The 24,397-nt window shown below is 37.2% G+C and overlaps 1 protein-coding gene across 5 annotated transcripts in view; it reads right to left on the bottom strand.

The window, feature by feature from the left end:
* LOC144664627 (uncharacterized) overlaps positions 1-24,397 on the bottom strand; it is a 65,019-nt gene that overhangs the window by 33,488 nt on the left and 7,134 nt on the right. For 2 of the 5 annotated variants that reach the window (XM_078525780.1, XM_078525778.1), the window contains 9 exons: positions 22,963-23,016; positions 15,660-16,009; positions 15,404-15,568; positions 14,908-15,021; positions 13,966-14,088; positions 13,526-13,622; positions 13,157-13,375; positions 1,263-1,639; positions 986-1,153 (listed from right to left, as the gene is read on the bottom strand). In XM_078525780.1, the coding sequence (XP_078381906.1) occupies positions 986-1,153; positions 1,263-1,639; positions 13,157-13,375; positions 13,526-13,622; positions 13,966-14,088; positions 14,908-15,021; positions 15,404-15,568; positions 15,660-16,009; positions 22,963-23,016 (1,667 nt within the window). Of the gene's footprint in view, positions 1-985; positions 1,154-1,262; positions 1,640-13,156; positions 13,376-13,525; positions 13,623-13,965; positions 14,089-14,907; positions 15,022-15,403; positions 15,569-15,659; positions 16,010-22,962; positions 23,017-23,228; positions 23,350-24,397 lie in introns of those variants that run through there. The other 3 variants (XM_078525779.1, XM_078525781.1, XM_078525782.1) reach the window with 2 other exon arrangements.

Genomic DNA, 24,397 nt, shown 5'->3' on the forward strand with positions numbered 1-24,397 from the left:
TTCAGGCCGTCATTCATTAAATTTTATTGATTTATTTGTTTCTTTCAAGTCCTTGAAAATGTTGGCGTTAGTCTAAATGTATCTACTTAAGGCTTGTTCTCATATGACCGCCCCGATCGTCTATGTCGCCTCTGTCGCTTCAAAAAGTTTGCTTGCGATCGGGGCGATCATATGAGAACATTACAGAGACATCGGCGACGATCGGGGCGATCGCGATCGCTTCGATCGCCCGTGTTCTATCCGGGCGATCGGTCGCAGACCGCGGCGATCGCAAACGATTATATGAGAACTACTTTCGCAGAGGGAGACGATCGAGGCGATCCAAACTGTCCCATGGTGCATCAGTATTACCCAGAACTACGTTTCCGTTTGGCCTCCCTTTTGCTTCTTCGCCGTAAAACGGCAATAACGAGAAGATAGGAGGCCACGAGGTTTGCTCTTGCATCGAATGCTGCCATAAGCGATATCGGAGTTTTGAAAAAACACTCGTGCGTCGAACGGAATAAAATCGAATATTCATATGCGGGAACAAAGAAAAGATCATGAATTATTATCTTGCTTGATTAATCCTATTTTGCATATACCAGACGATCGCTTCCAATCGCTTCGATCGCCTACGATCATCTCAGAATTTGCAAACGACAGAAGCGACAGAGACGATCGGGGTGATCATATGAGAACCAGCCTTTAGTCTGTACAGATCGTGGGTACTGCACTGTGTCGGCAAATAGTATGGAATCTTGAACAATTATGCGCTAAATTTGAAATAGCTACCCTTTTCAGTTGCTTTGCCGTGAGATACCGGGCTCCATCGCCGATTCTATATAGCTATTTTGTCAGGCCTTTTTGTAATACATATTTTTGATGTAAAGATTATTTTACTATGTTTAAACCTATATGACTTTATTTTTCTCCAGTACAAATAATATAGCAAAAACATCAGCTCTTTATAATAACTAATTAGACTAGATTTATTAACACTTACTACTGATATGTCGTCATGAGCCCCTGCAAAGTTTTGAAGCTCCCGGAGACAAATCTTAAAGGAGCTTGCTGACACATCTTCCAGCCAGACACTGGCAGCATCATGCTTAAGACGAGACCTGTGGTGATCAGCTGTTGCAAATATTGTTGGTGAACTGGAATACTTTCCCTAAAAAAATAAACTCTACATAAGAATATGACCCGAAAATGTTTTTAAAACGGAAAAATAATTGTTTTTTTTGGAGGTATTTAATACAAGTGATGACCGAGCAACTTACGTTAGGAAGGGTGACCAGTCTACAGCTAGTTCCCGTCCACCAGCGCGAAAACATTTCCTCGCCCACCACTCCACCTGACGGAGCGCCTTGATAGGCGACCCAATCAATTGTGGCGAAGCTGTCTGAAGGGTAGTCATTCCTACCGGCTCGAGTAACACAGGCTGTAAACTGAGTACTGTTAACGCTTTCAACCCAAGGTGTAGTTGCTTCATGCACGAAGGTGGCATCGGAGTAATTATGGTGGTTAACAGTGAGTTGTATGTATATTTTCTTATGAGGATAAAATGTGTAAGGTTCAAACTTAATAATTTCGCATTGATCCTCTGCCCAGGAGGGGGTGTTTGGGAACTGTTGTCTTCCCTTTTGAAACGGAAAACCTGTGTAACAAAAAAAAATCATTTAAGGCACGGCGCATTTGATATAACAATGACATAACATTTAATTACAGCATGTAAATTATCGGAATGGAAAGTCTTGTTTTTTTTTTCGGGAAACTGGGGCGAGTAATGGCCGCGTGAAGACGCTTCCCGCGACCGTCCGCAAATTTGAAATATCTGAGACCTCCCTGTGGTGGTTAATGGCCGAAGAGATTACCAAATTGTCAAGCAAATGGAGAAACAGATCATCTGCAAATTCAGACGATTCAATCTCTTCGCCAAAAAATAAAAAAACCAGGAATACCGACACATCGGCTGAAGAGAGCAACGAATCTGAAATCTGGGATAATTCACAGGATCTGGCAAGAAAGCTGGAAGAAATACTAGAGAAGCTAAATAAGCTTGATGTGATCGAATCATCCGTCAAAAGCATTGAAACAAAACTAGAGAGACTAGAAGAGCGCACAGAAATTCTAGAAAGGTTCAAACAAACAACAGAGAAGGAAATAACGGATATCAAAGATGGTGCAAACTTCACCAGTACGCAGTTGAGTGAACGGAAGAAAGATTTAGCAAAAGCACAAGCTGAAATTGCCAAGCTCAACGAAACGGTGAAAGAGAACGAAAAAAGGGCTGAAAGAAATGAAAACTAAAGTCCTGTACCTAGAGGCTTACTCTCGAAGGGAAAACATCAAATTCTTAAACATCGCTGAAGATCCAACCGAGGAGGCTGAAGATGTCAAACAAACCTTCAGGTCGTTTTTGGAACGCGATTTGGGCTTTCTAGACGCAAGATCTGTAGAAATTCAACGCGTTCATCGCAATGGAAAGGCTAAAGATGGAGAGCCTCGACCTATTTTGGCCCGCTTTCTGCGATATAAAGATGTGCAGAAAATATTTTCGCTTGGGCGCCGATTGAAAGACACTAACTTCCAAATGTTTCGCGACTACCCAGCAGAAATTGTCAAACGACGCAAAGAGCAGATGAAGACCTTCAAAGAGGCAAGGAAAAATGGAAACCCGGCGACATTTAGCCAATCGCAGCCAGATACATTAATTATTAAAGGACGTTTATGGCCAGTAGGCAAAGAATTAATTATTAGTTAAGAGCAAAGATCCACTAATACCGCGCGAAAACAAAAATAAGTGGCACAAAAGTTGCACATCAGAATTCTTGATATGCCGCCCAAAGAAAGCCTATGGTAGGCCTAGAAACGTGGTGGGATTTTTTTTTCTTCAAATATTTCTTCAACCGGTCAAAAACTTAGAAAACCGTTATGAACCCCAGTGTCTTCTAAAACACACAAAATAAACATGACTAACACCGTGTCGTAAACTTCGCACTGGCTCATTCGCATTAGATGAAACCCCGTTTTTGAGCCTAGAAATGGACTATTGAAGTGTTTATAAGTCATTTGAGTCCAATCCTTCTTATGTAAGTTAATTGCGAAGGTCACGGCGAGCCGCTGAAAATCACTAAAATTCGGTTGCTCGAAATTCTTAATTTGGCGCTCTTTTTCGAGAGAGAATTTCTCTACCCGGTAAAACTCTAAATAACTTGAATTTCAGATATTTTGAAAGGGGAAATGCCATTCTAAAACATAGTGTAAAAATTTATTTCGGGCTCTCTATACGCGCTGAGTGCGAACGCTCTCAAAATACTTATAATTACAAAATTATCTGTCACTGAAACGTAAACAATACCCACATTCTTCCTGCCTGAGAGTCCAAAACGTCTTCTTCTGAGTCTTTCCTCCGTTTTCTACTAGTATTTAGATGTAATCTACAGCAGAAGCTCCCTGTTAAGATCATCCTGAACACCATATCTTCTAAATATCGAGGGTAAAGCGAATTTCGAATCCTATCGCCATCTTTAATATCGATCAGTCTTCAAGCGTGCTGTCGACAACTTCAGTACATCTCCGTGTTGACATTCAACATTCGACCACTTTCAGGTCTGCCATGAAATATTCCCATCTCTTGTTAAACAACCGTCGAATAAATATACCCTTCTTGTATCAATCCTTTGATTTCTCGACCGAAATGCCGGTCCGTTCAGTTCTTCATGGTCGGAAACAAACCGGACAAACTGTTGTTCTCCGATGACATGTTGACTAATTTGAAACTTGCGTGTCACGCAATCGCTTTCGTACTAGTCACTCGGTAGGTTTTTGCTCACGATTTCCATAAATGAAATAAAAAACACGATGATTTGAAAGATCAGGACGTCTAAATTAATTGTTTTGTGTTTAAGGGGAAGTGGATGGAAAGGGTCGAAATGAATTTCAACTTGAAAAACTCCGCCGGAATTTTTCAAGTTCTCATTAAAGTTCTGGCATTTTTGTTTCCAAAACCGATCATGATTGTTCTTTTAAAAATAACCCAGCCGAGTTGTTGAAAAAAGAACAATTATGATCCTTTTCGGAAAAAAATGTGAGAACTTTAGTGAGAACGTGAAAAATTTCGGCAGAGTTTCTCAAGTTGAAATTCTTTTCGACCCTTTCCATCTACCTAAAACAAGTAGGGGGATTATGGCACAGTTTCGACGAAAAACAATCAAAATAGAAGCCTCTACAGCAGTTGTTTTACAATATGCAAACAACCAAAGGTTAAATTAACGGCAAATCATTTCTGAGCGGCAACGTCTTGTCCAAAATAATATTGTTATCGCAAGTGCTGAACCCACTCCATCACCCCTCCCCCTCTCCGCTACACCTCACCGAAAGCACTCAACCCCCCAGTTGAGGGGGGGGGGGGTATTCGGGATTTAAAGTTACGGGGATGATCGAAGGATTTTTTTGGGTTTGAAATTTTCGATTCCGGGATTTTTTTGGGTAGCAAAATTTGGCAAGTATTTTATTGGGTGGCTTGATTTAACTAAGGATTTTTGGGGGTATTACAAACAATCTCAAAATTCGTGGCAATGCTTTGACCACATAGTTCTGTGAATAAAGTACAAACACTCAACGTGTTTCTAATGTGTTTTTTTTTTTGTGTGTTATATCTTATATTCCCCCTTTCTGATTTATTTCGTGGCTTAGAAATTTGAAATGGGATTTTTTGGGGGTTGGTTTTTGGTCCAGGGTTTTTTTGGGTTTTGTTGGAAGCCTCAGGGATTTTTTGGGTCATGATTTTCGCTCCCATTCGATCATACCCGTCATTTGAAATCCCGAGTACCCCCCATGAGCTCAACCCAAGGTCCAGATCCTTACTATCCTTGCTCTTTTATATTTTGAAGACAAAATAAAACTTTCTTTTCGCTACCTGACGAAATAAAAACGTGTATAAACCATCAATTAAATTGAGGATGTTGCCTTTTTTACGTAGCTCCAGAAGTGACACGTAATTCTACTTTAATTTAATTTTCACTTTCGACAGGGGTCCATTCGGCTTTAAATAAAAGAAAACAATTTAGAATATTTAGATAGATCGACTGCCCGGTGTTTGGTGGATTAAAAGAAAAGTAATATAAGGGATAATTCCTTACCCCTTTCGACATTTCATAAAGAGCAATTGGTAGAGTAAAACATACTATTTCGTTTTTGCCCCTTGTTACTTTTTCTTTCTCAAACTCATTAATAATTCATCAAGTTAAAACAAAGAATATTATATCCGTGACGGTGGTTTGGAAACCCTATACCTAAACTTAGGTCAAGAACCCCGGGTTCTTGACCTAAGTTTAGGTATAGGGGTGCTGCTGGAAGTTTGAAACCCTGACCTTGTTTAGGACAATAAAAACTTAAAATACCTACCCTGTGTAGGACAACACCCCCTATTCTAAGACCCTATTTAGGACAAAGGACAACATCAACAATCATTTACGCTTTATTGTGATTGCGTCCCATACGCGACGTTTGAAGCATTGAAATGCCGAAACACCTATCCCACCGAATAAAATAATGCTTTTTTATTGCAGTGAAAGCGAAAACAATGTAAATACATGGACGACAGTCTTGCAGCCATACCCTGTCTAGGACAGATTCAGGCCCTGTTTAGGACAGGAGCTTGAAATTATATACCCTGTTGAAGACCGGAGGAGTCAAAAACCATACCCTATCCAGCGGCACGTCCCTGTATAGGCCATATAGGGGAGCCCCCCCCCCCCCCCCGGGCTAGTGGCCCGTCAGGCCGGAGCTTCTTCCAGTTTCAATATATAGTAGGAGTATTTTACTCCTACAAAATAAGATGCTAGTCCATCACAGTATCCTCTCCTTCCTCCTCAACATACACATCTTGGTGGAGACAGCACTGTGGGAAAAAAATTTGTCTTGCCCAAAAACATATTGCAATGATCCCGGCCAGGGCTCGAATACGGGCCGGTCGACCAAGAGTCTAGCGCACTAACGATTTGTGTACTTGGAGATGTTGGTTGGTCAACTGGACTGTGGATGACGTTTCCATGTGATGAGTGATAAGTCTAGTTTCAGGGAATGTATACCCTATTCAGGTCTTAAATGCGGCGCTAATTCGCGGGGGGTTGGGGGGAGGGGGGGTAATTTGAGGACACCACTTTTGAAACAAAGCAAACACTGAAAACAGACTACTTGCACAGGTACCCGGAAAAAGAAAGAGAGAAATTGGGCTTGGTGTAACGGTAAAGTTCATGAACGGCCTTCACAACAAAACTACGTACTGTAATAATTCTGGACAGAGCACTTGATGATCGAATAATGGTGTAATATATTCACTTTAAGTGTTTTAGAGTTCCATTGTCGGTCAAAGGGAATTCTTCGAATAAGCACCCCATCGGGACTCTTCTATTCGGAGGAGGCGCTTATTTTGTCCCAAATGCGGCGTTATTCAAATGCTTCGCTTATTCGGGGACGGCGCTTATTCGATAGAATACGGCAGTTATTTTAACTGGATCGGAAGATATGTAGGACTATATGCCGTGAGACAGTTGTGCCAGGTAGGGGCCCATGGTTGTGCCTGAAGAAAAAAGGCAGTGCCTTTCAAATCGTATTGACCGAAATGATCGATCTATTTTTTTTTCGCAATGTCTTTGACCAATCACCACTTACCCAACCACGGGAGGCTCCGCCCCAAAGTGAAGATGTCGTTCTGGATACCTCAATACAATAGTTAACAGGGCAAGGTCTCTGTTTGCTGTATTGCTGTATACCTGTTTTCACAAAAGGACATATGATCTGGACCTCAGGCGGAGTACCGCTCGTCGTCGTGTAGGCAGGGGTTAGTGGGTCAGCGGCGATGGTGTGGGCCAAGCCATCTGTTGAAAATATCATTTTGGCCAAGATTCTGTTTCTTGCAAATAATGGTTTACCATATATTGTTTCAACCTTTAGTTGATTGAGTATAGTGAAACAATGAGCGCTATATTAAACCTTTACATACCTTATTATAGGAAATTAACGATACATGTTATTAACGCGAATTTCAAAAATTCGCGTTAATTTTATTGATGTTAATTAATATAAACACGTTTACTATAAGCATTTAACCAGAACATTTCTTAAATTCGCGTTAATTTTATTACGCGTATATTTTGTTCGCGTTGTTAAAATGCTTCGTTATATTCCTATAATAAGGTAAGTCTGTTTACGATCAGGACTAGTTTACGATTTTTTCGTGAAGGGTCACAAAGGGATGTTGGCACAGCGTTAACCAGAATATTTAATTTAGACGTCCTGATCTTTCGAATTATCGGGTGTTTTTAATGACTTTAATTCATTTATGGAAATCGTGTAACAAAAAAACAACCGAGTGACTAAGGAAAGGGATTGCGTGACACGCAAGTTTAGTCAACATGTAATCGGAGAACAACAGTTTGCCTGGTTCCAGTGCGTTGTTCTTGACCATGAAGAAATGAACGGACGGACCGGTATTTCGGTCGAGAAATCAAAATGTTGATACAAGAAGGGTATATTTATTCGACAGCTGTTTAACAAGAGATGGGAATATATCATGGCAGACCTGAGAGTGGTCGAATGTTGAATGTCAACACGGAGATGTACTGAAGTCGTCGACAGCACGCTTGAATGTTGAAGACTGATCGCTATTAAAGATGGCGATAGGATTCGAAATTCGCTTTATTCTCGATATTTGGAAGATATGGTGTTCAGGATGATCTTAACAGGGAGCTTCTGCTGTAGATTACATCTAAATACTAGTAGAAAACGGAGGAAAGACTCAGAAGAAGACGCTTTGGACTCTCAGGCCGGAAGAATGTGGGTATTGTTTACGTTTCAGTGACAGATAATTTTGTAATTATAAGTATTTTGAGAGCGTTCGCACTCAGCGCGTATAAAGAGCCCGAAATAAATTTTTACACTATGTTTTAGAATGGCATTTCCCCTTTCAAAATATCTGAAATTCAAGTTATTTAGAGTTTTACCGGGTAGAGTAATTCTTTCTCGAAAAAGAGCGTCAAATTAAGAATTACGAGCAACCGAATTTTAGTGGTTTTCAGTGGCTCGCCGTGACCTTCGCAATTAACTTACAGAAGAAAGATTGGACTCAAATGACTTATAAACACTTCAATAGTCCATTTCTAGGCTCAAAAACGGGGTTTCATTTAATGCGAATGAGCCAGTGCGAAGTTTACGACACGGTATTAGTCATGTTTATTTTGTGTGTTTAAGAAGACACTGGGGTTCATAACGGTTTTGTAAGTTTTTGACCGGTTGAAAAAATATTTGAAGAAAAAAATCCCACCACGTTTCTAGGCCTACCATAGGCTTTCTTTGGGCGGCATATCAAAAATTCTGATGTGCAACTTTTGTGCCACTGCCCGCTCGGTCTGAGTCGAAATTTCCTCTTAAGCTCTGATCAGAACTTCTTCCGCTTTGTAGCATAGCTATTCCTTTAACACCACGGGAGCTTTAAAATTTGTTTTTGGCTTTGTTTAGTCTATAATTTGCGGTTAGTGGCCTGTTTAGATACATAAAGCTCACCCAGTAAGTGAACACTTTTTACTAAGTAGGCATAAATGTACACTTCTCGCTTTCGTTTTCGTTTTATGTGGTGTGTTTATCAATTTCTTTACGCGTTACTTTGCACTAAATACAAATTTCTTTTTTTGTTAGCTGAAATCAGAATAACTAATTACAGCGCTTTTGTTTCGGGCGAAAACTGCCACGCTCTTTTCTCAACACAAAAACAAAAGGAATGGATCTTAGAATTGCATCAATAAACGCAAGGGGGTTAGGAGACATGATTAAGCGACGGGAACTTTTCAATTGGCTTCGGAAAAAACAATTGGCCATATATTTCATTCAAGAAGCGCATTGTACTGAAGACAATATGCATGATTACCGAGCAGAATGGGGGTATCAAGCTCTTTTCAGCTGCTGCTCTAGCAGAAAGGCAGGCGTTATGATTTTGTTTAACAATAATTTCGCCTTTCAAATTTTGAGATCATACTGTGATCCCGAGGGACGCTTTATTATTTGTGATATAAAAACAAATGGGAAACAATTAACTTTGGTGAATTTATATGCTCCAAACGATGACAATCCAAACTTTTTTACAAATGTCTTTGAGCACATAGTCGATTTCAAATGTGACGAGATTATAGCAGGAGGAGATTATAACCTAGTGCTTGATGTTGAAAAAGATAAGAAAGGTGGCCTTGCTAAAACCCGTAAAAATCGCTGGAAGTCATAAACAGCTTCTCTGAAGAGTTAGATTTGATTGACGTCTGGAGAGTTCAAACCCTGAACTACGACGCTATACATGGAGGAAAAGAAATCCGGAAATACATTGCAGGCTTGATTTTTTCTCGTCAACAAAAGCACACTTTGTAACGTTGTTAATACAGATATTGTCCCTGGTTACAAAACAGATCATTCAATGATCACCTTGCAAATATCTTTACACAATAATTCAAGAGGAAGAGGTTTTTGGAAACTAAACACCTCTTTTCTGAAGGATGAAGGATACGCAAACCAAATTAGAACAATTATAACTCGAACTAAAGAGGAATATGATAGCACTATCACCCCTGGTCTATTATGGGAAATGATAAAAATGAATCAGAGAAGTATCAATTAATTATGAAAAAACTAAAAAGAGAAGGCTTGTACAAAAACAAGACGATATTGAAAAATCAATTAAAAACCTGGAGGAACAGTTTGCTAATACACGTGTGGACGACAGCCAACATTTGTGGTCAGAATTAGAAAAGAAAAGACGTGAACTAGAAACTATAATTGAATACCAAACAAAAGGGGCGATTTTAAGATCCAAGTCTCAATGGTATAACGAAGGTGAAAAAAATTCTAAATATTTTCTCAACCTAGAAAAGAGACATTTTAAACAAGGAACAATTACTCAATTGAAAATAAATGATCAAGACTATATTCAATCAGACAGGGACATCTTACATGAGTGCGAGGGTTTTTATAAAAATCTCTATAGCTCAAAAATACAAGTTAACGATTACCCGGAAGAGTTTTTTTCACAAGCACGAGAAGTATTAAATACGGAAAACCAACTCTTTTGCGAGGGCCTCCTAAGCTCTAAAGAATGCTTAAAAGCATTAAAAACTATGGCCTCAGAAAAGTCACCTGGTACAAACGGACTACCATGTGAATTTTACAAGTTCTTCTGGGAAGACATAGAAGAAAGCCTTATAAATGTTTAAACTTCTCCTATGAAACAGGAAAACTCACTATATCACAAAGGCGTGGAATTATTAAACTTATACCAAAGAAAGATGCTGATCCCAACTTGATTAAAAATTGGCGCCCACTAACACTATGAAAATTGTGATTATAAGATCGCATCAAAAGCAGTTGCAAACCGCATTAAAACAGTGTTACCTGAGCTTATATCAGACGATCAGTCGGGTTTCATTAAGGGCAGATGTATTAGCGATAACATACGCACGATAGATAGCGTCATCAACTATACAGCGAACAAAAAAATCCCTGGGCTTCTTCTTTTTCTAGATTTTGAAAAAGCTTTCGATACTCTGGAATGGTCATTTATCAATAAAACCCTTCTGCATTTCGGCTTCGGACCCTCATTGTTAAACTGGGTAAGACTTTTTTACTGTAGTACTGAAAGCTGTATCTTAAACAATGGATGGGCGAGCAATTTCTTTGAACTAAGTCGAGGAGTAAGGCAGGGTTGCCCTTTGTCACCCTATCTTTTTATACTATCTGTAGAAATACTCGCTGAAGCCATACGCAACAAAAGAGAAATTAGGGGCATCAAAATACATGATACTGAACTCAAACTAAGCCAATATGCAGATGATACGACACTCATTTTAGATGGCTCCGAACAATCTCTTAAAATCTCGTTGTCTTGGATAGAGGCTTTTGGTAAAATATCTGGGATCAAGCTAAATGACAGGAAAACAGAAGCTCTATGGATAGGCTCCCAAAGAAACTGCAAGTTAAAATTATGTCCCGAAAAAAATTTCCAATGGAAAAATGAAAAAGTTAAAGCATTAGGTGTTTGGTTTACTATGGATCAAGATATGACGATCTCCCTGAATTATAAGGATAAACTGAAGAAAATTAGATCTATCTTAGGATGTTGGAAATTCCGACGACTTAGTTTATTAGGGAAGATAGCAGTTTTGAAAAGCCTAGTAGTATCTCAACTTGTATACATCCTATCACCTTTGCAAACAAACCACCAAGCAATCAAGGAAATCAACAAGCTTTTTTTCAGTTTTTTTTTTTATGGAACGATAAAGGCGATAAGATTAAGCGCGCTGTCATGATCAACGACTATTTAGACGGAGGACTCAAAATGACTGATATTGCATCTTTTAACAAATCATTAAAAGCCACATGGATTAAAAAATATCTGGATTCCAAAAATGATAGCAAATGGAAAAACAACATCTTTAATTTAGAGCTCGGAAAGTATGGAGGCCGTGCTATTTTTAAAGGAAATCTTAGCAAAAAGGATATAAATAACTTACGAATTGAGGATCCATTTGTTAAAGAAGTTATGGAAATATGGTCAGAGACTTTCTTTGAAGGAAAAATTGTGTCTAAAGATCACTTTTTTTCCATGCCTCTTTGGCAAAACTCGCTAATAAGAATAAACAATGCACCAGTACTATGTAAAGATTTGCTTTCAAATTCAAAGGTGTAACACAAATAAAGCATTTAATGGATTATTCTCATAACTTAATTTCGCTCGTCAATTTTCAAAGTAAATACGAACTTCAAGTTAAACCACTAACTTTTTTTGGAATAATCTCCGCAGTAAAACTTTTACAGAGACAAATCCCAGAAACACATTTAAAATACGTAAGTCTCTTCAAAAAATTTCTAGAAAACCAAAAACCGTCAAGACTTGTATACCAGAAACTTATATCGGACAAAGGAGAACAACCAATAACATGTCAAAAGAAGTGGCATAAAGATATTGGTTCTACAACCAATAAAAATGTTGATTGGAAGAAGGTGTATCAGACACCCGCCGTGTGCACACGGAGCTCTAAACTAATAGATTTTAATTTCAGATTTTTACACAGGCGGCTATCGACTAATAGCTATCTGCAAAAAATCGGCTTTAGAGAGGACGGAAAATGCACCTTTTGCCATAATGAAAAGGAAGATCTCATGCACCTTTTCTGGCAATGCGAAAAAACAAAAACGTTTTGGCAGAATCTTTCCGTATGGCTGCAGTCGTGTCGGACACTTTCACTTGACAATCATCTATCTATGGAAACCGCTTTAGGTCTTATCCCTGACAGCTCTAATTTTAAACTCCAAATAAATTTTTGTTGCCTCATCGCTAAACACTACATTTGGACATGTCGATCGAAAGAACGTCACCCAACCCAAAACAATTTCTTGTTTTATCTAAAACATATACATCAATTAGAAAAAAATATACCAAGCAACACAAAAAAATGGAAGCCTTTTCTATCCTCGCTGGATCAAGTCTCCTGAGCCCTTGAGCGTGTAACCTTAAATGTTAGGGAAAATAGTGGTAGTACCGTGGCATGCGTTGTATTGTAATGTAATTAAACAAAAGAATTGTGTAATGGCATTGTAAGTAAAGTTATAGCATACTTAGTGCAACTTTTGTAACGTGAGTTTTTCTTTTCTTTTTAGCATTGTAAGTAGTTTTCTATTCGTAAGCTTTGTAAGTAGCTTTTTTTGTTGTTGTATTTTTGAGTTTTTTTTGTAAGCGTTGTAACTATTTTTTGGGGGGGTTTGTAAGCAATGAATTAAAAAAAAAAATTCACAAAAAAAAAAGTCTTGTGTTTTTTCTTCTTAAAAACAACAACAACAACAACTATAGACCGCAAACAATCTAGGGACTATTGGGCTAGACGCGTAAAACAGCTCGAAGAAAATGCATCAAATTTGCCGTTTTCCAGAGAACAGTTTAAAGGTCACTGCTGTCGAACCAATTTGTTGTGACGTTAAGCCGTTATAACTTTTTTCCTTTAATATATTTTCCTACTCTTTTTTCTTAACTTTTTTCGGTCTTTCTGTCGCTCTTCAGGTCTGTCCGTCTTATATTACTACAAGCCATTAAATCTAGGTGCGCCGGAAAGTTAAAATAATATTAAAAATATACCTGTACAGCTTCCAGGATGATATTTTGTATAATTTCCACGGGTCCTACATATTTTCTGCTGTAACAGGCACAAATTTTTAAATGTACGACCGTTGGACGCGCAGACCTGCTCTTCGTATGAAGGACAATTGTCTTCACAGACACAAGTAAACTGGCGTGGAGACGAGGCTACACAGTGACTGTGGTACTTGCAGGTCACATTTGTGCAGGGGTCGTGATCTAGAAATGGATGATTAAAACTATTGTTAAAATCTATTTTTCATAGGAAGATGTACAAATGATAAAACCACTTAAAATACGTGAAGATCGATACTCGGTGTTGAGAAGATCGTTTATTTTTCACCAGTATTGAACAGGAGCTGTGGTTACCTCCGATAACCAAGTAGTCGACAATTACATGGCTTCTCTGGCCGCTGAATCCTGCCATATCTCTGACGCACACACGGAGATAGGAGGTTGTCACTTCCTATAATAAATGGTAGAAAGCACATAGCGAGTATAAATTTAAATGCAATTCGTTGGTTTAGCGTATTTGTAGGAAGAGTTAAGCAAAATAATTAAACTAAGCTTGTAAACGTTCTCCTATCCACCTAATATTTTGTTGTGACGAATAAAACAATTGATTTTTTTAATCAAGCACTTTGACTGCACAGCACCTTTTCCTATCTTATTATATTCCTAATTTGTTGATCCTTTTTAAAAGTCATCATTTTAACATTTAAATTTCAAAGTCATCTTTTTAACATTTCATTCCAATGTTATCATTGTCAATAGATATATCTGAGCTAATTTACAGCAATAAACTCTACCTCCAGCCAACTGCTTAAAGGACATTTCTTACGACAGACCGCGTGGGCTTTGTTGCTGCCACCATTGCGAACAGTTATGAGTGCCACAGGTGCAGTGAAAAACGGAGTAGCAAAGGTAACATTCTGCAAAACCAGTAGTGAGTAGTAAGAACCAAACTATTATAAGACTTGTACGCTGAGAACATGCATAACTTACGTCCATCAAAGTTTTCCCTTATTCCTTTACACGACAACTTGCGGTCATTGTTCTGGTACACTTAAAGGAAAAGTTCACTCCATAATGGTCATTTATTTTCTTTACGCCAATAAAACGTGTACACAAAGATATGTTATTCACCAAAATTTCAGCCTCCAACAATTGCTATAACCCTACAAAATATTTCCCAAACTTGACAACTGCGTAACGTCAAAGAGCTCAGCCTGAAGTTTGGGGGAATATTTTTATTGTCAAAACTCCTTGTTTTTTGAATTTTTTGGAGCTCTGTTTGAGCAAAATGGAGCTGCACAAACAGGCATTTTGATTAACAAAAGCAACTACGAAGAAACAAAGAGTTTCGAGTATTTTAATTTCCCCGCCAAACTGCAGGCTGAGCTCTTTGATGTCACGCATACATTACCAGCTCCAAGATGGCGGCGTTCAGTTGTCGAGTTTTGGGAAACATTTCGTAGGGTTAAAGCGCACATTGGAGGCTGAAATTTTGGTGAATAACATATCTTTGTTTAAACTTTTTATTGGCGTAAAGGTAATAAATGGCCATTCTGGAGTGAACTTCTCCATTAAAACTACTTTTCTGGCAAAAAAGAGAAGAAATGAAAGAGATAACAGGGCAGTAGAAAAAAAACTAACATCATTGCATTGTTTGCTGAATCGATATTACTTCCAGTAATTTTTGTTTCCCGATGTGATTTCTGACCGATGCTTAGATACGGGTACATACATACCTTACAGAGGGCGTAATTGTTTTCTGCAGTCGGTACTTCACTATCAGCGATCACAATCTCAGAGGACTCTTTAGCTTGCAACAACGACGAAAAATGTTCAAATGCCATCCAGTTCTATAGAAAAAAAAGACAAAAAATAAATAAATAAATAAAAATAAATATACCAAATTAACATAGTTCGTTTTAAGGTATCCACAGATTTGATACTTTTTTTGGAATTTGTATTTATGATCAGAATTCCGAAATTTTAAAATTCAATTTATATCATGGTCAAGCACGCTTGTTTAGTTTCATTGAACGCTTTCTTACCGACATAACTGAAGTGAAGACGAAATGTAGTAAATGTTACGATCTATATAACATCAAGGAAAAATATTTTCGGTAGTTGTCAGAACACAAATGTTATCGATCGTGAATTTTTGGACATGAATTTGTTAAATTTTAATAAGAAATACTAGTAAAACTAAATGCAATCATGTCTTTTTTCGCGACATACCACTGCGATGTTGTTGTGAGGCCCATCGAATCTTCTTGACTCGAGTAAACAGACTTCAAAGTGACTCGTCGAAACGCTTTCGGTCCAAATGATCATGGCGTCCTGTTTTTGGTTTGGAGCTACGTGCTGGACAGTCACGTGAACTTTAGGTACCTCTGAAAAAGGCTAATGACAACAACAACAAAAAATACACCGTGTTAGGAAGACAAGTCTTGGTTTTGTTATGTTAATGATATAATGCAAAAATTGCTTCTACCTTTGGAAATGTCACTCGACGACATTTTATTTCAGTGGTAAAAAGGGCAAAACTTGTCGATCCGTGATAAACTCCCGACTGGAAACCTTGGAATGCAAGCCAATCGATATTGGTGTTCTGCCCAGAGCCCCGGCCACTTTTCACAAGACAAGCCGTAAAACGGCTCGTTGTCACATCTGCCACCCAAATGAAAGCAGGATCATGAACGCCTGATGATTTGTTTTCATGATTGATGGAGATGAACACTCGCACGGGGGATCCGCTGGAAAAATTGCTGTTGAACAGAATTTCCTGGCAATGAAAACCATCGTTTCCTACAGGCTGAATAACTGTTTTCCCTCTCTGAGCTCCTAATGAGAAAAAAAAGGCAAAGTTGAAATGTAACGAGTTAAATAGTGATAACAAATGAACTATGATAATACCTTTCACCCGCTTTCAGTGTTACGTACATAGCTATCTTTCTACATCCATCTTTCGACATCATCTTTAGACAGCGTCTTTAATATTTCGACGGCTTTTCAAAATGAGCCAATCAAAACCGATGCATACGGTTGTTGGTTCCATGCAAATTATCACACAATGTTAGTGAGCTGTGATTGGCGGTAAAAAAAAATCCGTGTTGTTTGTTTAGCACGTTGAAAGATGGATGTCGATAAAAAGCCGCTATGCACGTATTAAACACTGAAAGCGGGTGTAAGCTACATTAATATTTCAGCTCAGTCAAAGTAAGTGTACAGTTTTGTTATGTAGTATTTCAATAGCCATTGTGTTCTAATTGAAGTTCGCAAATTTCTTTGGTTTTCCCAATTAAATCATTAATTATGATAATTGCAAATATTTATACAGGAAAACCCATCAGTGTTTGTGATACACCGTTATCAAAGGGGTCCTGAAAAAAAAGGAAACAGCTATTAATGAATGCAAAAATAAAAGCTCAAAATATTAAAAACTACAGATATGTCAAAAGACTATAAATAAAAGTACTTAAAATTGTTTTTAAAAAAAGTTAAAATGATTACTTAAATTTTTTTAAAAAAAAGACAAGTTCCTAGTTTTAAAGATAAAATATTTCTTAAAATTTAATAAGTCTGGATGTAAAATATCTTAGTTCAACTGGCAGTTCGTTGGAAGTCTTAGCTCTCTGTTACGAAAAGCTCATTTCCCAAATTCTAATCGAACTTTAGGTAAATTCCCTAATAAACCATTGTTTCTTGTGGTCTTTAAATGATGTAGTCTTTCAAAGTTCGTCTTCGAAGGGGGGCAAACATTAATCTGAAGACAAACAAGGACAAACTAACAGCTTTTGCGCTTAATTAATTTTCTGCTGATTGAAGTTTTAGATGGCTCTTTTCAATTTTCTGAACAATTGAACAACTCCGCTGTTCAATTTTCTTTATCAGAAATTTCCGAGTGTGTGCCCACCCCATACCAAGTAATCCGAAGTGTGTAAAAAAATACAAAGTCATAGTTTTATAGTTTGTTTCAGCGCAATTAATATTTTGGTCAATCGGGGGACGGACTGATCTCGCTGATAGAACATAATCGCGAGCTCTTGAAACGGTACATATTTCGTGATATGTGGCTTAAAATTAATACAAAATGGAAGTTTTATAACTCCAATATTCTCAAGTGCCTACTGAAACAATTAAACTACTTGCCTCGTTTTAACAACTCTAATCAACTCGATCAGCTGCTTTTTGTTTACGTATTCCCCTTAGAAAATCAGGGCACGCTGTGTAGTTTTTAAGAACACTTAAATTTACTGATATGAAGAACTGAAAATCATTAAAGGTCCAAAAATCAGATTTGCAAGGAAATTTAAGCTTAAGTGACTGTCTCCGAAAAAACGAACTGGTCGATCTAACTTGAGAGATAAATTTCGCTAATTTTTTATGGTGTTGCAAGACTTTCATGTTCTTATACTAAGAGCAAATTCGCTCGATTGGCCCACTGTTTGTGTTTTCGTTTGTACATTTTCGTTTCACCCAGATAAGCGCTGGTGACGGTTCAGATTCACTTTTAATTTTTTTAAAAATAGTGACGCTGTCTTATTTAATTAAACCAACACAGCTGAAAAGTAGACACAATAGTTGCAGTTTTTAAAGTATTTGACTGGCGCAATTTCCACGTACAGTATTTAAATTGGCGCAAATTTCACAGTATCTAAACCATCGCGAGTTTCACGGATTTTTTACTGGCGCAATTTTAACAGTACTAAGACTGGCGCAATTTTTACAGTTTGTAGACTGGCGCAATTTTAACAGTATTTGAACTGTCAAACTTTCCTAAGTTTTTACACTGACACAAATTTCACAGTTTAAAGACTAAAGCAATTTTACAGTATTTAAACTTACACAATTTTCACAGTATTTATACAGGCAAAATTTCCAGAGTATTTAGACTGGCGAAATTATAACAGTTTTTAAGACTGGCGCAATTTTCACAGTATAAAGACTAACGCTATTTTCAAAGAATTTAGACTGGTACAATTTTCACAGTTTTTAAGACACAATTTTCAAAGTTTTTAGAATGACGCCATTTCCACAGATTTAGACTGGCGATTGATACTGGGCCAATTTTCACTGTATTCAGAATGGCACAATATCCATAGAAATGGGCACAGTATTTAACTGAAGCAAATTTCATAGTTTTTAGACAAAGGAAATTTTCACAGTATAAAGACTGACGCAATTTTCACAGTATTAAGACTGGCGCCAATTTCACAGTATTAAGACTAGCGCTATTTACACAGTCTAAAGGCTAGTACAATTTTCAAAGTATCAAGTCTGGTGCAATTTTCAGAGCATTTAGACCGGCGCAAATTTCACAGTATTTACACTGGCGCAATTTTTCACAGTATTTAGACTTGTGCAATTTCATTGTTGAGACTGACGTAATTTTCACTGTTTTTAATGTGGCGCAATTTTATTGTTTTCAGACTGGCACAACTTTCACAGTATTTAGACTGACGTAATTTTCACTGTTTTAAGACTGGCATAATTTTCACTGTTTTTTGTCTGGCGCAATTTTGACGGTTTTTAGACTGGCGTAATTTTCACAGTATTTAGACTGACGCAATTTTCAATGTTTCTAGACTGACATGATTTTCATAGTTATTAGATTGGCGCAATTTTAACTATATTTAAACTCACGCAATTTCAAGTATTTAGACTTTCGACCATTTATTACAGTTTAAAGAATGGCGCAATTTCAAGGTTTTTAAACTGGCGCAATTTTCACAGTGTTCACACTGGCGCAATTCTAATAGTAGTTAGACTGGCACGATTTTCACAGTAATTAGACTGGCGCAATTTTAACTGTATTAAGACTCACACAGTATTTAGACTTCCGAAATTTTCACAGTATTAAGACTGGCGCAATTTCAGGGTATTTGAACTGGCGCAATTTTCACAGTATTAAGACTGGCACAAATTTCACAGTATTTAGACTGGCGCAATTTCACGGTATTTAAACTGGTGCAATTTTCACAATATCAAGACTGGCGCAATTTTCACAGTATTAAGACTGGCACAAATTTCACAGTATTTAGACTGGCGCAATTTTACGGTATTTAAACTGGTGCAATTTTCACAATATCAAGACTGGCGCAAATTTCACAGTATTTAGACTGGTACAATTTTCACAGTATTTAGACTGGCGCAATTTTCACAGAATCTAGACTGACGCAATTTTCACTGTTTTTTGTCTGGCGCAATTTTCATAGTATTCACACTGGCGCAATTTTCACAGTATTAACACTGGCGCAATTTTCACAGTATTAACACTGGCGTAACTTTCACAGTATTTAGACTGACGCAATTTTTAATGTTTCTAGACTGACATGATTTTCATAGTTATTAGATTGGCGCAATTTTAACTGTATTTAAAATCACGCAATTTCACAGTATTTAGACTTTCGAAAATTTATTACAGTTTTAAGACTGGCGCAATTTCAAGGTTTTCAAACTGGCGCAATTTTCACAGTGTTCACACTGGCGTAATTCTAATAGTAGTTAGACTGGCACGATTTTCACAGTAATTAGACTGGCGCAATTTTAACTGTATTAAGACTCACACAGTATTTAGACTTCCGAAATTTCCACAGTATTTAGACTGGCGCAATTTCACGGTATTTGAACTGGCGCAATTTTCACAGTATTAAGACTGGCGCAAATTTCACAGTATTTAGACTGGCGCAATTTCACGGTATTTAAACTGGCGCAATTTTCACAGTATTAAGACTGGCGAAAATTTCACAGTATTAACACTGGCGCAATTTTCACACTATTTAATTAGACTGGCGCAATTTTCACACTATTAACACTGGCGTAATTTTCACAGTATTAACACTGGCGCAATTTTCATAGTATTTAGACTGGCGCAATTTTCACAATATTTAGACTGGCGCAATTTTCATAGTATTTAGACTGGCGCAATTTCCATAGTATTTAGACTGGCGCAATTTTCACAATATTTAGACTGGCGCAATTTTCACAGTATTTAGACTGGCGCAATTTTATTAGTATTTAGACTGGCGCAAATTTCACAGTATTTAGACTGGCGCAATTTCACGGTATTTAATCTGGCGCAATTTTCACAGTATTAAGACTGGCGAAAATTTCACAGTATTAACACTGGCGCAATTTTCACAGTATTTAATTAGACTGGCGCAATTTTCACAATATTAACACTGGCGTAATTTTCACAGTATTAACACTGGCGTAATTTTCACAGTATTTAGACTGACGCAATTTTCAATGTTTCTAGACTGACATGAATTTCATAGTTATTAGATTGGCGCAATTTTAACTGTATTTAAACTCACGCAATTTCACAGTATTTAGACTTTCAAAAATGTATTACAGTTTTAAGACTGGCGCAATTTCAAGGTTTTTAAACTGGCGCAATTTTCACAGTGTTCACACTGGCGCAATTTTCACAGTGTTCACACTGGCGCAATTCTAATAGTAATTAGACTGGCACGATTTTCACAGTAATTAGACTGGCGCAATTTTAACTGTATTAAGACTCACACAGTATTTAGACTTCCGAAATTTTCACAGTATTTAGACTGGCGCAATTTCACGGTATTTGAACTGGCGCAATTTTCACAGTATTAAGACTGGCGCAAAATTCACAGTATTTAGACTGGCGCAATTTCACGGTTTTTAAACTGTCGCAGTTTCACAGTATTTACACTGGTGCAATTCTCACAGTATTAAGACTGACGCAATCTTCACGGTATTTAGACTGGCGCAAATTTCACAGTATCTTGACTGGCGCAAATTTCACAGCATCTAGATTGGTTCAATTTTTTACAGTATTCAGACTTGCGCAATTTTCACAATATTGAGACTCACGTAGTTTTCACAGTATTTAGACTGCTGTAATTTCCATTGTTGAGACTGACGTAATTTTAACTCTCTTTAGTCTGGCGAAATCTTAACTGCTTTTAGACTGGCACAATTTTCACAGTATTTAGACTGGTGCAATTTTCATTTTATTTAGACTGGCGCATTTTTCACAGCATTTAGACTGGCGCAATTTCACAGCATCTGGACTAACGCAATATTCACAGTATTTAGATTGATGCAATTTTCACAGCATTTAGACTTTCGCAGTTTTGACAGTATTTAGACTTGTGCAATTTTCATTGTTGAGACTGACGTAATTTTCACTATTTTAATGTGGCGCAGTTTTATTGTTTTAGACTGTCACAATTTTCACAGTATTTAGACTGGCATAATTTTCATGTTTTTTGTCTAGCGCAATTTTGACGGCTTTTAGACTGGCGCAATTTTCACAGAATTTTTCTGGTGGAATTTTCACAATATCCATACTGGCGCAATTTTCACAGTATTTAGACTGTTGATATTTTTACGGTATCTAGACTGACGCAGTTTTCCCAGATTTTAGACTGGTGCAATTTTCATTGTTGAGACTGACGTGATTTTAACTCTTTTTAGTGTGGCGCAATTTTCAAAGTATTAGGAATGGCGCAATTTTCACAGTATTTTGACTGGCACTAGTTTCACAGCATCTAGACTAACGCAATTTTCACAGTATTTATACTGGCGCAATGTTCACAGCATCTAGACTAACGCAATATTTAAAGTATTTACACTGGCGCAATTTTCACAGTTTTAAGACTGGCGCAATCTTCAGTGTATTTAGAGTTGCCCAATTTTCACAGTTTTTAAATTGACCTTATTTCCACAATCTTTACACTGGCACATATTTCACAGTATTTAGGCTGGCGCAATTTTTACAGTATTTAGTCTGGTGCAATCTTCACAGTATCCAGACTGGCGCAATTTTCACAGTATTTAGACTGGCGCAATTTTTACCGTATTTAGACTAACGCAGTTTTCACGGATTTTAAACAGGTGCAGTTTTCATTGTTGAGACTGACGTAATTTTAACTCTTTTTAGTGTGGCGCAATTTTCAAAGTATTAGGACTGGCGCAATTTCGACAGTATTTAGACTGGCGAAACTTTCACAGTTTCAAGACTGACGCAATTTTCACATTATTTAGCCTGGCGCATTTTCCACAGTTACAATACTGGCACAATTTTCAGTGTTTAGACGTACGCAATTTTTACTGTTTTTAGACTACTGAAATTTTGACTGTTTTTACATTCGCAATTTTCACAGTATTAAGACTGACACAATTTTCACATTATTTAGACTGGTGCAATTTTCACGCATTTAGACTGACGAAATTTTTACAATATCTAGAATGGCTCAATTTTTACAGCATCTAGACTAACGAAATTTTCATAGTATTTAAACTGGCGCAATTTTCACTGTATTTAGACTGACTCAGTTTTCACAGTATTTACCCTGGTGCAATGTTTATTGTTGGGATACGTAATTTTAACTCTTTTTAGTCTTGCGCAATTTTAACTGTTTTTGGTCTTGCGCAATTTTAACTGTTTTTGGTCTGGCGCAATTTTTCACGCTACTAGGCTTGCGTAATTATTTGACTTTTTGAGTGATGTAATTTTCACAGCATCTAGACTGGCGCAATTTTCACTGTATTTAGACTGACGCAATTTGCACTGTTTTTAGACTGGCGCAATCTTCACAGTATTTAGACTAGCGCATTTTCGCGATATATTATATTTCAGTTTTTAGAGTGACGCAAGTTTCACTCTTTTTAGAATGGCGCAATTTTTGCAGTATCAAAACTGACATAATTTTCGCAGTTTGAAGACTAATGTATAAGTTATGACCATCAAAATCGTCTAATAGGCCAGATAAGTTATATAGAAGTTTTGAATTATTATACACTTTGCTTACCAGTACTTTGCACATCGTTTTCCAGTTTCCCTCGGGGTAGATTAGACTTCAAAGCTATAACATGAAAAAAGGGTAAACGTAAGTCGCCTTTGAAATTCCACTAGTTTTGTTGAAGAGATACAACAACGCTTCGTAGCTTTGAATTATTAAGTCAGGATGCAAGAAATGCTCGAAGAAAAATAAACACTGAACTAGGAATTTAAAAGCAACATCTTTACGTATCGTTTAAGAGAACAAACTCTTGAGTAAAACATAGTTATAATTACCTGATATATTAGCTAAGCAACTAAGGAAGATAAGATGAAATATGATATATTTCATCTTGACTGCAATCGCCAGATTCAGTAAATATACCAAATACGCTGTAACTTGGAAAGTAAAGTGTCTCACTTAGTGACTTGACTGCTACTGACCCGAAGAACGACAATCAAAACAGTATAATTTGGGATAATTTATGTGTTTAAACGAAACGAGTAAAAACGAGAACGAAATCAGGAAGTACAGACGTGTCAAGCTCTGAGGAATCAACAATGAGAATGGTTCGTTTACTATGATCATAATCCTATTTGTGTCAGCAATTGATACTCTGACGAAGATTTCACGACTATATCGAAATATAGCGCGCAATTATGTATCTCAAATATGCGAAAGTATTATTGGCAATTTCTGTTAACTAGTTCTGTTATGTTTGATTTTCATAAACTGACGCAAATGTTTACAATTTTGACACTGGTGCAATTTTCATAGCATTAATATCGGCGAAATTCTTAAAGTATTTAGTCTGGCGCAATTTTCAGAGTTCATAAACTGGCTCAATTTCCAAAGTTTAAGACTAGCTCAGAGCTTATGGACTACGTAATTTTCACAGTATTTAGACTGATGCAATTTTCAGATTTTTAGACTGGCACACTTTTTACAGCGTATAGACTAGTGTAATTTCCACAGTACTAAAACTGACGCAATTGTCACAGTATTTAGACTTGGGCAATATCCACAGTTTTTAGACTGACGCAATTAACAGTATTTAATCTAGCGCAATTTCACAAAGCATTTTGACTGGCGTAATTTTCGCAGTATTTAAACTGTGGAAATTTTCACAGTATTAACTTTAGATTGGGGCAATATTCACAGTTTTAAGACTGACTCAATTTTCACAGTCACGCTTACACTGGCGCATTTTATAAGCATCTAGACTGACGCAATTTTCACAGCATAAAGAATGACGCAGTTTTCATAGTATTTAGACTGGCGCAATTTTCACAGTATTTTGTCTGGCTCAATTTTCGTGGTTTTTAGACTGGGGCAATTTTCACAGTTGTAAGAGTGGCACAATTTTTACAGTATGTAAATTTCGGCGCAATTTTTACAGTACTGGAACAAATGTCCACTGCATTTAGACTGGTGCATTTCACAATTTTTAGACCAGCGCAATTTT

The sequence above is a fragment of the Oculina patagonica genome, chromosome 9 (genome assembly GCF_052425735.1).
Source record: "Oculina patagonica isolate OP01 chromosome 9, crgOcupat, whole genome shotgun sequence".
NCBI lineage: Eukaryota > Metazoa > Cnidaria > Anthozoa > Scleractinia > Oculinidae > Oculina > Oculina patagonica.